This window comes from Fistularia commersonii, chromosome 2, assembly GCF_037954325.1.
Source record: "Fistularia commersonii isolate RoL2024-O1a breed Wild chromosome 2, RoL_Fcom_v1.0, whole genome shotgun sequence".
Classification (NCBI taxonomy): Eukaryota; Metazoa; Chordata; class Actinopteri; order Syngnathiformes; family Fistulariidae; genus Fistularia; species Fistularia commersonii.
Genome location: NC_141285.1, coordinates 2118335 through 2133031, shown reverse-complemented (window position 1 = coordinate 2133031; position 14697 = coordinate 2118335). Strand labels below are relative to the sequence as shown.

The 14697-nt window shown below is 40.9% G+C and overlaps 1 protein-coding gene across 1 annotated transcript in view; it reads left to right on the top strand.

Annotated features, from left to right (window-relative positions):
- LOC147236131 (neurotrypsin) overlaps positions 1-14697 on the top strand; it is a 30893-nt gene that overhangs the window by 2647 nt on the left and 13549 nt on the right. The window contains exons 2-6 of the mRNA XM_086164196.1: positions 2767-2806; positions 9344-9586; positions 10371-10509; positions 12005-12180; positions 12656-12803. Of these exons, the coding sequence (XP_086020322.1) occupies positions 2767-2806; positions 9344-9586; positions 10371-10509; positions 12005-12180; positions 12656-12803 (746 nt within the window). The remainder of the gene's footprint in view (positions 1-2766; positions 2807-9343; positions 9587-10370; positions 10510-12004; positions 12181-12655; positions 12804-14697) is intronic.

Below are 14697 nucleotides of genomic sequence, written 5' to 3'. Positions count from 1 at the left end.
ATTCCAGTGGGGCCAGTATTGGGATTGGCCAATCCACATTGATTTATTGGGACTGATTATTGACCTGTTATGAGCCTCTCATTTTTAACACGCTTATTTCAGTCTGCTAGCGTCACTAAACTGCATATAAAAGTGAATAATTACAATCTAAAACACATCTGGGTTCTCAATTGTGCATGTAGCCTTGATCGACAGTCATTAAATCAAGTAGAAAATTGAAGGGTCTTTGGATGACGGTCCAATAATAAGTCACACTGCTATCGCATGGAAGAAGTACAGAGAAGGCCAGAGGGAGCTGCATTGTGTTTTTGTAGACCTAGAAAAAGCATATGACAGGGTGCCAAAAGAGGAACTTTTGGAATCTGGAATCTGGAGTGGCAGAGAAGTATGCTAGACTGGTGCAGGACTTGTATGCTCGCTGTGAGACAGTGGTACGGTGTGCTGTAGGTGTAACAGAGAAGTTCAAGGTGGAGGTGGGACTCCATCAGGGATCAGCTCTGAGCCCCTTCTTGTTTGCAGTGGTGACAGACAGGCTGACAGATGAGGTTAGGCAGGAATCTCCATGGACCATGATGTTTGCAGATGACATTGTGATCTGTACAGAGAGCAGGGAACAGGTTGAGGAAAATGTAGAGAGATGGAGGTATGCTCTGGAAAGGAGAGGAATGAAGGTTAGTCGCAGCAAGACAGAATATATGTGTGTGAATGAGAGGAACTCGAGTGGAAGAGTGAGGCTACAGGGAGTGGAGATCAAGAAGTTGGAGGATTTCAGGTACTTGGGGTCAACAGTCCAGAGCAACAGACTGTGGAAAAGAGGTGAAGAGACGGGTCCAAGCAGGTTGGAATGGGTGGAGAAAAGTGTCAGGGGTACGAAGAGATAGAAGAGCATCAGCCAGAATAAAAGGGAAGGTGTACAAGACAGTGGTGAGACCAGCGATGATGTTTGGACTAGAAACTGTTCCAATGACCAAAAGACAGCAGGCAGAACTAGAGGTTGCAGAGATGAAGATGTTGATGTTCTCTTTGGGAGTGACCAGGATGGAAAGGATCAGGAATGAGTCTATCAGTGGAACAGCACATGTTAGATGTTTTGGAGAGAAGGTCGGAGATGGTTGGGTCATGGACAGAGGAGGGATAGTGAATATATTGGTAGACGGATGCTGGAATTGGAGCTGCCAGGCAAGAGGTCTGGAGGAAGACCAAAGAGAAGATTTATGGACGTAGTGAGAGAAGATATGAAGGTAGTTGGTGTGAGAGAGGAGGATACAGAGAATAATCTTCAATCCGGTCTATGTTAAATTTATCATTGGAGATGAATGCAAAATACAAAATGATGTTCAACCCCAATTCCCAAAAAGTTGGGACGCTGTGTAAAATGTTGACAAAAAAAACAGATTTCCATGCAAATCCCATGTTTTAAATTGATATGAAACATAAATGTCATATGTTGAGACTGAAACATTCTCGATATGTCATGGAAAAATACAAGCTCATTTTGAATCTGATGGTGGCAAGATGTCTCTAAAACATTGGAAGTGAGGCAACAATTGGCTGGAAAAGTATTTAGCACAAATCAAAAACAACCGCAAGAGCGTTTGATAACTAATTTGGTTAATTGGGAACAGGTCAGTCACATGATCGGGTCTAAAAAGGGGGATTTCAAGGACGGGATGTGACCAATCGGGGGCAACCCGTGTTCCAAAAATTCTCCAAAAAATGCTCATTGTAAAGCGATGAAGACTTTGGAGATGTACAATGTTTGTTAATATCTAAAGATTCAGACAATTTGGAGGAATCTCTGCGGGCAAGGGACAAGGCAGGAGGTCCAAAGTGTATGCTCGTGCTCTTCAGGCAGCAGTACATTACAAGGAGGGCTGGTAGATAGAAAGCAAGAAGAAGAAACCGAAGCTCATTTAAAAATGTCCTGAAGCAAAATGGGTCAAAATCGGAAATTCTTTTGGACACCATGTTAGCGTGCAACCCTGCGGGTACGGGTCTGTGGCCCGGACAGCTTACGCACCTCTGAAGGCACTACCAATGCTGAAAGGGGTTTTAGACCTTGCGTATGACAGCAAGACAATGCTAAACCGCATTTCACCCATCACAACGTTATGGCTTCGTGGCAGAAGGCGCTGATCTGGCCTGCCTGCCGTCCAGACATTTCACTGATGGAAAACATTTGGCGCGTTATGAAACGAAAGATCCCGCAATGACGTAGAGCAGCCAGAATCCTGCATCCGACAAGACATCCCCCTCCTTCTCATCACTGCCCAGATGTTTACAGACGTCGTAAACATCGTCCTGTTGCGACTTCTTTGTGACGTGTTCTTCAAAATGAGCTAATTGTAAGCTAATTCATCGAATGGTAAAGCGTCTAATTCAATGTCTTATCCAATAGGAATAAAATGGTTGAGATTTGCAAATCAGGGCGCTCAAATTTTGTCGGTTGAACTGTTTTCGTTGGTTGTACTGCAACTGCAAATATATATTAGGAGCCAGTTTGATTTATGATATGAATCCTACATCACTGCCGTCTGGACAAATGTCATTTTTTTATTCTTTTTTTTTTTTTTTTTGGAAGAGATGCAATGTTTTGGCGTGAGATCCAAAAATCAGATGATCGGACTCCACCCATTTCCATTGTACATCCAATTTTCCCTCGTGATCCAATGTTTCTGGCAATACTGTGCACCAGTTAAAGCGCACAACACTTAATCGTGCCAGTGCTTGTACTTTCCATGACCTGATGCCATTTGTCCTCTGCAGGTCTCTGATGGTAGCTACTTGAATGCGCTAAAGAGTGCAGGTAAGTTATTATCTGTTCTGAGTAAAAGGAACTCATCTCTTGTTTCATTTGTATGTTGAACTGGCATTGGAAGATTCACCATCAATATAATTAAAGGATCGGCCGACCACATTAGCAAAAATATTCACAGGGAAAGAGTAGTAGAAGCAAGAATAAGGACGGAATTGAGCATTTGTGAGCATCAGTATGGTTTCATATCAGGGAAAAGTACCACGGATGCAGTATTTGTTTAGAGAATATTGGTAGAGAATGGGCCCGGTGGTTGGTTTAGAGTGAATAGGCTGCACAGGTTAAACAAAAGGTTCAACAAAATGCAAATTGCACAATGAAAAATTAGGCCGTCGACGTTTTTGTTTTCATTTGTCTCGTGAACGTGCACGTTGACGTGGCTCTGTGAGGGTGGGTCAGCTGCATTGATGTTTTTGTATTATTTTACATCCACTTTAAATGTGTCAAGTAATTGTAAATTATAATATAGTATTTGTTTTAATAATAATTATTATTAATAATATATATATACAATTATTAATAAATATAATATTGTGACATAATTGTAAAAAACTAATTATTAATAAATATATAATAATAATAATAATTTGGTAGTATAGTAATTGTTTTAATTCACATTCCCTGGACAAAAAAAAAACCTGACAAAACATCAACCTGTTTGACTTGAACACAATGGTGTTTAGAACAAGACGTTGACCATTTTTTGCATGATATTATTCATGTTCTTTAGCTACACGGTATGCTAAAATGTCGCCTCATTGTATCCTTGTATCCCTGAACACATCCCTTTGCTAAGCTTTTGTCCAGAGCGAACAATTTTGGCCCGACCTGGATTTCAATTCATCTCTTTCTGCCACATCTTCACTTTGACGTCACATCTTTTAATTTACTTTTAGCGAGCAAATCGTTAGCTTCATTCCACACCCAGACATGTGTTCGGCCAGCACAAAGATGGTAACGTAGCTAGTCGTGATAAGCTAACAATCACAGGCTAGCCAAAAATGTAAACATCTTCCTCTCCATTCAGCCGCCGGCAACCATAAAAACCTATCTTTAACCTAAAAAAACAAAAACTGTGCAATATTTCATTTCACTGTGCAATATTCAGAACTGTGTAATATTTCATTTCATAACAGCTACACTACATTTTTTTCCTTTTATCATACAATTGTGCACTCCTTACCTCACTTGTTACTAAGACACTTATAGTTTTATCACTTGTTTACTAAGACACTTTATAGTTTCACTGAGACACTTTATAGTTTATTTTTATTTCTAATTCTGCCTTTTTCTTTTTATTATTTATTACTGTTATATTTTCTGTAACTCTGGCACAACAATTTCCTTCGGGATTAATAAAGTTGTTCTTATCTTATCTTATCTTATCTTATCTTATCTTATCTTATCTTATCTTATCTTATCTAATCTTAAAACCTGCACAACAAGGAAAATCAGATAAATGCCTAAATCAGATAATCAGATAAAATGCTTGTTATCGGTATTTTCCGTTAGGCTGTTGGCGAGTTGTATGGTCTACCTCAGAGGTAGAGGTGGAAATGCTGAAGTTCTCTTTGGGAGCGAGAATGATTGATCGGATCAGGAACGAGTCCATCGGCGTTCGGGAGAGAAAGTCGGAGAGGCCGGATTTCGTTTTTCGACATGCACAGAAGACGGATAGTCAATATCTGGGTGGAATGATGCTGCGGTTGGAACTGCCAGGCTGGAGGCCCAGAGGGAGGCAGAAAAGAAGATTTATGGATGCAGCTAAAGAGGACAAAAGGTCATTTGGTGGTCGAGAAGAGGATGCGGAGAATAGGCTTCGATGACTCCTCTCTTGAAGGCAGCAAAAAGAAGAGAAGCGATGTGCAGATTTTGCGCGTTGTCCACTCGCCGTATGTCTGTCTGTATAATTTAAACCAGCAGGAGACCATGTCCATCGCTCTTTGTCTGACACGCACATGTTTATTGCACTGAGGTTTAACCGCAAATGCGATCAAGATGTCATACCTCTCGGATAGTCCTACAAGAGAATGCAAGAGAGGACTTCTGGCTATTTCACGCGCAGCTGTTGACCGACTGCTCATCGGATTCAGAGTAAATCTAGGTGTTTTTATTACTGTAAACCGCTCTTAGAGTTTCCACAGGAAGCATTTTCTTTTCTTTTTTTTTTTATAGATACATGTTTTACTTGCCAGGGCTTCTGGTAGCTATTAGCTTCTGCCCTGGATTTCACCTACGGCGTTGTCTTGTTAAAAGCCCGTGCGTACCCCACGAGACGTGACGGTTTTTTCCCGAGGCTGCGAGAACAAAGTTCATTCTGGTTGTGAAATTTTTCGTACTTCATGAAAATCTGAAGGCCCCGCAACGACAGCAGATTGATCGTCACGTCGGCCGCGGTTTCACGATGTTAAATACGAGGGTCGAGCTGCCGAAACTTCTTTATCTGAACACGCCGTTCGGGAGGAAGAACCAATTCCTCGCTCCATGTGTTCCCCACATGGATGTACGTCACCTCGTCTTTGACGCCCTCCAACTCGACGGAACTTGGGTTTCTCCCGCCAGTTAATCACGATAAATGTTTACAGAGGGAATAGTACTTGTTTTTCTTCACTCAGTCATCGCTTTTCAACATCGTTTGATTGGTGGTTTACGGTCCAATGTGATCACCCGCAGATATTCAGCTGGAACGAATGCTAGAATATTATTTGTCAGTAAAACATTTAAAATGAGTCGGTCTTACTCAAGTTTCAAATCACAAATCACATATAGGTTTTGCATTTTCACCCCTTCAGACCCTAAACTGCCCCCCGAATGAGAGTGAATGGCGGTAACCGAAATATTCCCGAATCAAGAAGGCGTCACATAGCAAAAATTAGGGGTGCAGAACATCATCGATTCAAAGCTGCATCAAGATGCGTCATTGGACGATTGGGAATCGATGCAGTTAAGTTACGTAATTGATTTTGAAATTCAAAGAAAACAAGTTCGACGGTAGCGCGAAATGGAGGAACGAAGCAATAAAAAATGTGCGATAAATATCTGGATATCTAGGAATGAAGTTCCTCGGAGGCATCGACTGGACAAGACCCGGACTATTTGTAAAATTCGCAACGCGAAAATAAAATACCTCGGCAACACCACCAAAATAAGGTACCGCATTAGCGGAATGCATGTTGCGCTAATGTTAGCCTCAGCTAACAACAAAAACGAGTGACCCTACCAAAGGTCAAGTCTGCCATCAAACTCAGCGTGCGGGAGCTTTCGTAGCAAAGGACTCCGTGCCTGATCGCATCGTCGAGGACGCCGGGTCTCGCCAGCCGGCGAAGACCCTGCATCAAGATGCATCGTATCATCTGATCCAATCGTGAACTGGTGAATCGTAACGGAACGGTGAGGGTGCTGAAGACGCAACCCGATCAACCGTCCTATCAACTCTCTGCTGCAATGGATGAATAAAGCGTTGTCCCTTAACAAAGAGGCGACTGCTGGGTTCTATTCAGAAATGACAAAATGAAGTGGTCGGGATTTTATTTTCATTGTCTAACTCACAAACTCAAGGCCTGCGGGCCAAATGTGGCCCGCCACGTCATTTTAAGTGGCCCGCCAGAATGTCTTAAAAGGTCTGATTGTCTTAAAATAAATCAAACGCGTGCATTGACCATAAACAACATTTCCCACAATTCATGCAGATCATGTTAAAGTGACGGCGTCCGGCCATTAGATCGCAGTGTATCCACAACATCAACAAGCGGAACTGAGAAATGCAAATGATCCCTAAAATGTCCAGGAAGAGAAAAGCTGATGCAGATGGAAGGCTTTTTCAAGAAAGATGAGTACATGTTTGCGCTTCAAGGGAAAAAAAGTGGTATGTCTTTTGCGTTATGAGGCAGCGTCGCTTGTCAAAGAGTAGAATCTACGCCGGCATTGGAGCTAAGTATGCTAAAGTTAGCCTTCCAGAAAAACAACAAATTGTCCAAGGATGAAAAGCCAAACTTTGACGGCAGCAGAATGTGTTCACCAAAAAAACAAGCTAGCTTTGGAACAGAGCAACTAGTAAACATCATTTTTTTTACATCTCTGCAAATGCATATGTAACATTTTGGATTTGAGTATTTAACATTAAGGAGTTGTCACATTTATTTGACATTACATTTTGCGCGGCTCTTTGAGGGCAACCGTTATGCCGATGTGGTGAAAACAAGTTTGACACCCCTGGTCTAACTCCAAATCAATCTAGAGTCGTGTTCTCTCCGGTGCAGAGCGGAGTTGGCCCATTGCTTCAAGCTTTGTGCCAGCTGAGGCAGAAATAGTGTTGTTTAAAATTAGCCTTGCAGGAAATGCCACCGTGCCACGTCTTATTTTCTAAACATGCCAAAGAGCGCAGAGAGGTGCAGGTGGTTTTGCTATTTAGGCAAAGGGACACGGGCCAGAAAACGAACAACTGCTGGGCGAGAAGCGACAAGCAACAAGTGTCGCCTTGTGTATTTGTGTTATGTAGCAGGGTAGGGAGGGCGCACCGGTCCTTTCCACTCATTTTTATTGCCGAGGGCAATCTTGGCTCGTCGGGAGCCTCCTGTCTTTCAAACGTCTCCGGTACTGTCAGATGGTATTTATTCGTTTATGATGTCAGCTCGGATCACGTGGAAGATTGAACTCCAAAGCACGCGGACCCTCAAACGCGGACCGAATGCCGAGGAATCGAGGACGTTTTTAAGCAAAGTTTAGAGAAAGAACTCCAAAAAAGTTCCAGGAGAGACGATCCGCGTCGTCGTCGTTTAGTCGCAACTGATGAGGGGGGAAAAAAAAAAGCCCATAAATACTCAAAATCATCAATAACGGAGTGTTAAAAGTATTCATCGTCTCGAAGGAAACATCTCACGAGAGCAGTCCTTCTCACAGCAGTGCGACTGCCACTGGGGAGATAAAATTACAATAAAAAGGACAAGTGATGAAAAAAGACAATGAATACGGTCATAAACTGTCCCAATAAAGACAAAGTGCGGACACATTGACATAAAAACTTCTTTCAAATACAAATCGGGAAAGAGCCCAGCAGTTTAGTTCAGTGCGGCCTTGGACGCAGCTGGATTTGATTTCCTGTCAGTCCAAATCCACCTTTTGTAACATTTTAGATCTTTTCCCTTCGGCTGTCCGCTCTCGTTGCCGCGATAAGACTTGACAATCAACATCCAGACGTAATAATCCCTGCTACTTTTCTTACAGATTTATGGGATGGGAGATTAACGGCGAGATGTTTTCCATCCCGTACGGTTTGTAACGTGCAGTGAACTGTCAGAGCGAACGGCTAATGTGCTATACTATAGTTTAACTTTGCATCTAAAATAAATGATGTTGCAAGTGCATTAAAAACACAGACATGCAAACTAATTCATTAATTTTTTAACCTTTAAAATAAATAAAATTGAATAAAATTAAATTAAATCAAATTAAATTAAATTAAATTGAATTGAATTGAATTAAATTAAATTAATATAAAAATAAAATAAAATAAAATAAAATAAAAGGAATAATTTTATGAATTAGATACAAATCAGCTGTGAATTAGCTACATCCTTTATTTTCTTTTTTCTTTTTTTTCCACATTTACTCAGTGCAAACAGCTGCATAGCAGAACATCTCGGATCACAGATCTGGATCAGGAGGAGTTTTTAGGCAGAGGTTGGTTTTCTGGCACCACCCACAGTAATAGATTACTGCTATGTGCTGCAAATACATGCATAGATTAGGTATTAATATCCGGTCCCACAGAAAGCCAGAGAGGTTGTACGTCATCTGAAAGACTGATGTTCCAAAGATGCTGGTATGGAATTATATTAAAAGATTTAAACTATGTTTGTGTTTCAGTATACCTTGTATTACTTTGCTTATCTGAAAGCAAACCTAAAACCCCGTAAGCTTTGTGAAAGAATTTATGCGTCGTCGTCGTATCGTCCAGCTGTACCTATAAAGAGGTCAGTAGATGTGCGCCAGAAGGTAGCCTAAGATGTTAAACTCTTTCTTTGTTTTTAATGAACGCAAATTCTTTACATTTTTACTTCCGCGAGATGTTACGAGTTCACATTTTAGGCCCCCGCGGGAGACCGTCCTCGCAGGAAAGGCGACCGGATTCATTACAGATGCTTCACAGCAGCAGCTGCGGTAATTGTGACCGCAGGCAAGAGGGCCGGCAGGTCCAGGCGGTGGATTTAGACGCCATAAACGTCTGAAACTGCCGCCAAAGGCCCCGCGCTCGATCCCCACGTCCGCCGACTTTAAACTGTCGCTGTTTTCTTGCCCTTTTCGACTTTTTAAACGTTTCACCTCGATAGAAGTACGATATAAAACCCCAACCGCAAACGCCCTCTAGCCAAACCGGGTGTTTTGTACCTCGATCCGACCGCATTGGAACCAAAGCATAGACAAAATAAAATAATGGTTTCCAGGTTGGGGAAAAGAAAACGTATCGGTCATCGGAAAAGTGCGAATCATCTCATCTGAGATTTTCAAAATCTCGTTTTGTGTCTGCAGCTCTGCTCTCCTGCGCCGGCGACTTCACGGAACTGGGATACTACAACGGCTCGGTTTCTCACACGGATTCGGGCTCCCCGTGCCTGAAATGGACGGACTTTCCAAACTACATGAAGCAGTACCCGGGCCGGGGTCTCGGGGACCACAGCTCGTGCAGAAACCCCGACCGGGAGGCCAATCCTTGGTGCTTCTTCAGGCAGAGCTCGGGCACCATTGGATGGGCGTATTGTGACTGCCGCCAGGGTGAGCTGGCTAGCGTCCCCAAGTGCTTGCTAATGGGAGAAGAGTTTTAGAAGTGTGGTCCAGACCTGGTCTCCATAGAAACCTGGCTTTCCAAAAAATAACATTTGACTTGACTGAATGATTTTCAGGTCGGACAGATGCTTTTGTTCGCTCTTACTCGACGACTCCCGTGTTTTCTCCCAGTTTGACGAATGTCCAACACAATGTATCTCGTGTTAGCATGTTGATGAAAGAGTGAAGGGTTGAATGTCTGTAAATGTGACCTTGTGCTCCACTGGTGACCTCGAGCGTAAGATAAGTGTGTAGAGATAAATTGGTCAAGTGTATCGGATTTCAGGAAACTCAGCTGGAAAGAAAAACATGTCTGTGGAGGTTCTCAGTCAAAACAACTTTGGGGGCGGCAGAGCCGAGCCGTCATCTCGGAACCGCAAAGATTCCGGGTTCCCGAGTTCTTTCTAGTGTTTTCGAAATGTTGTTGGAGTTAACATTTTTCTGAAAAATTACTTCAAGATTATTTAGATAACAGATCAATATTTCAAAAATGTGTGCAAAAACAGGCCAGATTGCCTGTACTTTCTCCTTTTTTTTTTTTTTTTTTTTAGATTTTATTGTACTTTTTTAATCCCTTGCGAGAACTTCCTCCTTGCATTTAACCCATTTCGGATGAACCACGAGCAGCTGGCAGCCATCTAGCGACGCCAGGGAAGCGGTTCGCTTCGGGGTTCAGTGTAATGTTCCTTTTTTTTTTTTTTTTTACATGAGATTTTTTTATCTTCATCCGCAGGCGCTGCCAGATTGGTGGGGGGATCTTCGCCCAACAACGGGCGACTGGAGGTCTACCTGAATGGCCGGTGGGGGTCGGTTTGCGACACGCATTGGACGGAGCGCGACGCCACCGTCATATGCAGACAACTCGGGCTGGGGTGAGTGTCCTATACCGCTAATTCACAAGTGGAAAAACTTTCTCCACTTTGACAAAAGCAGTTGAACTTTCCATTCATCAGAAGTTTTTATAGAAATATTAAACTTCATTTGAAGTGTCGTCCACATCGACGTTGAATTCAAGAAACCAGCTGGTGTTTGTTCTTGTATACGGCTGACACGTTGCATTTTATTCATGTCTTTATCGGTAAATCCCACTCAAAATACTCCAAGCTAAGTACAGTAATCCCTTGTTTATCACAGGGATTACATTCCAGAACCAGTAATGAATAACAAAAATCAGCAAAGTAATAATAATAATAAGTATTATTATTATTATTGTTATTATTACATTATCAATATTAATTACTATTATTATTATTGTTTAGTATATAAAAATATGGCCACTACTTTGCTGATAATAATAATAATAAATACAAATTTATTATTGTTGTTGTTATCAATATCCTTATTATTACATTATTATTCATTATTATGAATTCTTACATTATTATTCAATTGTTATTATCATCATCATTATTATGTTGTTGTTTCGCTATTATTATATAAGAATATGGCCATTACTTTGCTGATAATAATAATAAATACTAATTTATTATTGTTGTCACTATTAATATTTTCATTATTACATTATTATTCATTATTTTGAATTCTTACACTATTACTGAATTGTGATGATCATTATTATTGTTGTTGTTGTTGTTGTTGTTGTTGTTATTATATAAGAATATGGCCATTACTTTGCTGATAATAATAATAAATACTAATTTATTATTGTTGTCACTATTAATATTTTCATTATTACATTATTATTCATTATTTTGAATTCTTACATTATTACTAAATTGTTATTATCATTATTATTGTTGTTGTTATTATATAAGAATATGGCCATGACTTTGCTGATAATAATAATAATAATAATTGATACGAATTTATTATTGTTTTTATTATTAATATTTTTATTATTATATTATTATTCATTATTGTGAATCCTTACATTATTACTAAATTGTTGTTATCATTATTCATGTTGTTGTTGATTCATGTTATTGTAATGCATACAATAACCTTTTAAGACGTTCTCGCGGGCCACAGAAAATGACCTGGTGGGCCACATTTGGCCCGCGGGCCTCGAGTTTGTCACATGTGCCTTCGAAGGTGCAAAACGTTTGGGCGTCATAGTCGGGGTTGAAGTTTATTAAAAACTTTCATGGATCGTGAACAAAAACACAACACAGCGGAGTAACACTACAAGTCGCAATCGCACATCAATGAGTGGTTCTGGTTGGTTGTCCACCTCAGAAAATGCTTATTCTACCATCGAAATCATTTTGAAAATTAATATATAAGAAATACATTTCCAAGGGATGGACTTGTATTTAACACTGAGCATGAATGAACCCTTAGCAAAACAAAAGGTGTTTGAATACATGTTTAAAATTGGACAAAAATCTAATTTATTTGACTCTGCAGTGAGATCGGCACAACCCTCCAGCATTCCTACTTCAGCCCAGGTTCCATTTTCCACTATGAACGTCTTGGTTGCCGCGGTAATGAGAATTCCTTGTTGGAGTGCCGGAGCAGGAAGTTCGTTTCCGGCGACTGTCACTACGGCAACGAAGCCGGGCTTGTCTGTGAGGAACCCGAAGGTGAGTACCGGGCGCCCTGATCCAAATACGAACCAAATCAAACCAGACACCTTCACACGAAGTTCAGTAGATAATATTTAACCGCGTCAAACTTTCTTGGTTTCGCTTCGGAGTATGTTTGTTGTGGCACACATTAGCATTCCAAAAGCAACGGTCCACTATCAAACAACAAACAAGTCCACTTAGCTCTTTCACATATCGGCGGTACATCCAGAAGCTGAGACGTGGTCCATTAACAATCGGGAATAAACAGGAACCAAACGTTGTTTCATCTCAGAGTGACATACGACGTGAGTTTGAATGTTGAAGGTGGTGTTTTGGTCTACACCGTGCCGATATCTACAGGGTAGTTCCCGACTTAAAGGGTTCTGGCCGAGCCGTGTTGACAAACTGGAGGTTGTAATCCATGCATGGGTTTTGCAAGAGATCTTTTATATGTATTATCGATCAATATTTTGCTGTACTTCTATCCCAGGTATTGGTATTCCCGTGAGGCTGGTGGACGGCGTGGAGGACTTCGAGGGCCGTGTCGAGGTTTACCGCCACGGCAGATGGGGAACCGTCTGTGACGACCACTGGGACGACTCCAACGCCGAGGTGGTGTGTCGGCAGTTGGGTCTCGGGTGAGAAACAACTGGTTCTGCGTTCACGCTCCGGACAAAACTGGACAAAATGGAAAACTTTTACGATCTGCGGACAAAAGAGAAGCATAAATATCGTCAGTCAAGATCGTTTTCCAAAAGAAATAGCGATAAACAACGAGATTTAAAGTCACACAGATCCTCGGTTAGCGATCGATACGGAAGATATATTCATCTCTCACATCCAGAGATTCCAGAAGAAAGTAAAAGGTCGAATTATTTGGGTTAAAAGCCTGACTGGAACATTTTGCTCGAGCTTTACGACGCGTGTCTGGAAACGGAAATATTTTTGATGACTCTGTCGGTGCTCAGTCTGAAAGTCAGTGGTATAAAGCTTGCTGAAAGATTAAATTCAATTTGATATCACGTCAAAACATTTGAATGAAATCCAATCCGATTTGAGCGTGTTTGAAGCCAACAAATTAATATGTATGTAGACAAATTAAAAAAGAATTGATGCGGTCCCGTTCGTAAATTGTCCATTCCTTGAAAAAATCAAAGCTGGGAATCCACTTTTTTTTTTAAGTTTATTAGGACAGTGTACAATTCCATTTAGCACAGAGGCAGAGATGTTTGTACCAGATTGTAGCTCATAGCTAATTTCCATCTGTAGTCCTGGGAAGATAATACAAATATAAAACTGTGCAAATAGACAATATATATAAAATATACAAACAGGCAATAAAATAAGTAAAACTCAAGTTGAAAGTGATATTGTTGTGATATTATTAGTTTGGTCAATCACGTCTGGTATTGTTAGCGTGAGCATGTTTGGTGCTCCAGAATCCATTTTTTAACGTCCCGTGCAAAGGTGTAAAAATCAGTCATGTTCTTTAGGTTTTCTGAAAGTCCATTCCATTCTTTGATGGCTTTCTTGGAAAAGGCAGATTGAGAAAAGGCAGACTTTCTTTTAGGAACGTTGCAGTCCCCTCTAAACACCGATCTTAACACTCGACTCGTGAGTTGGGAGCGAGGCTGGATGTAGGTCTTGAGAGGAGGTGGGGCGGCGTTATGTAAGATTTTTTTTGGACCAGACAGATATCAGAGTAACTTCAGAGACTTCAATATCAAACACAATATTTGATTTACGGTAAGTCACTCTTTACTTTCAGAGTGATAAAACTATTATCTTTAGGGCACATTTGTCAAACTCAAGGCCCGCGGGCTACATGTGGCCCGCCACGTCATTTTATGAGGCCCGCGAGAACGTCTTTAACGGTTTGATTGTCTTAAAAGTGACAGCATCGCATTGTATCTACATCAATGCTATTTTCAACAAGTGGAATTGAGAAATACAAATGATCCCTAAATATCCAGGAATAGAAAAGGCTGTTCCAAGAAAGAAAGGAATACATGTTAATGCTTCAGGGAGAAAAAGCGGTATGTCTTTCGTGTCATGAGGCAGCGTCGCTTGTCGAAGAGTTCAATCTATGCTGGCATTTTGACACCAAACACGGAGCTAAGTATGCATAAAGTTAGCCTTCCAGAAAAACAACAAATTGTCCAAGAATTAAAAGTAAGATGGCAGCAGAATGTGTTCACCAAAACAGTGGTGAAAGCTAGCTTTGGAACAGAGCAACTCGTAAACATCATTTTTTTTATATCTATGCAAATGCATATGTAACATTATGGATTTGAACGAGTAATAAATTCAGTTATTTCACATTAAGGAGTAGTTACATTTAGTTCACATTACATTTGGTTGCATTTATACTGTTAGCGTTACATAATGCTGATGTGGCCTTTGGTAAAAATGAGTTTGACACCCCTGCTTTAGGGGGAATCAATAAATATCATAATCAATAACGTAAGACTTATTTGGCCGTCCGGATACAAAGGCTAACAGAGGGAGCAGAAAATGACAAATACCGAGTAA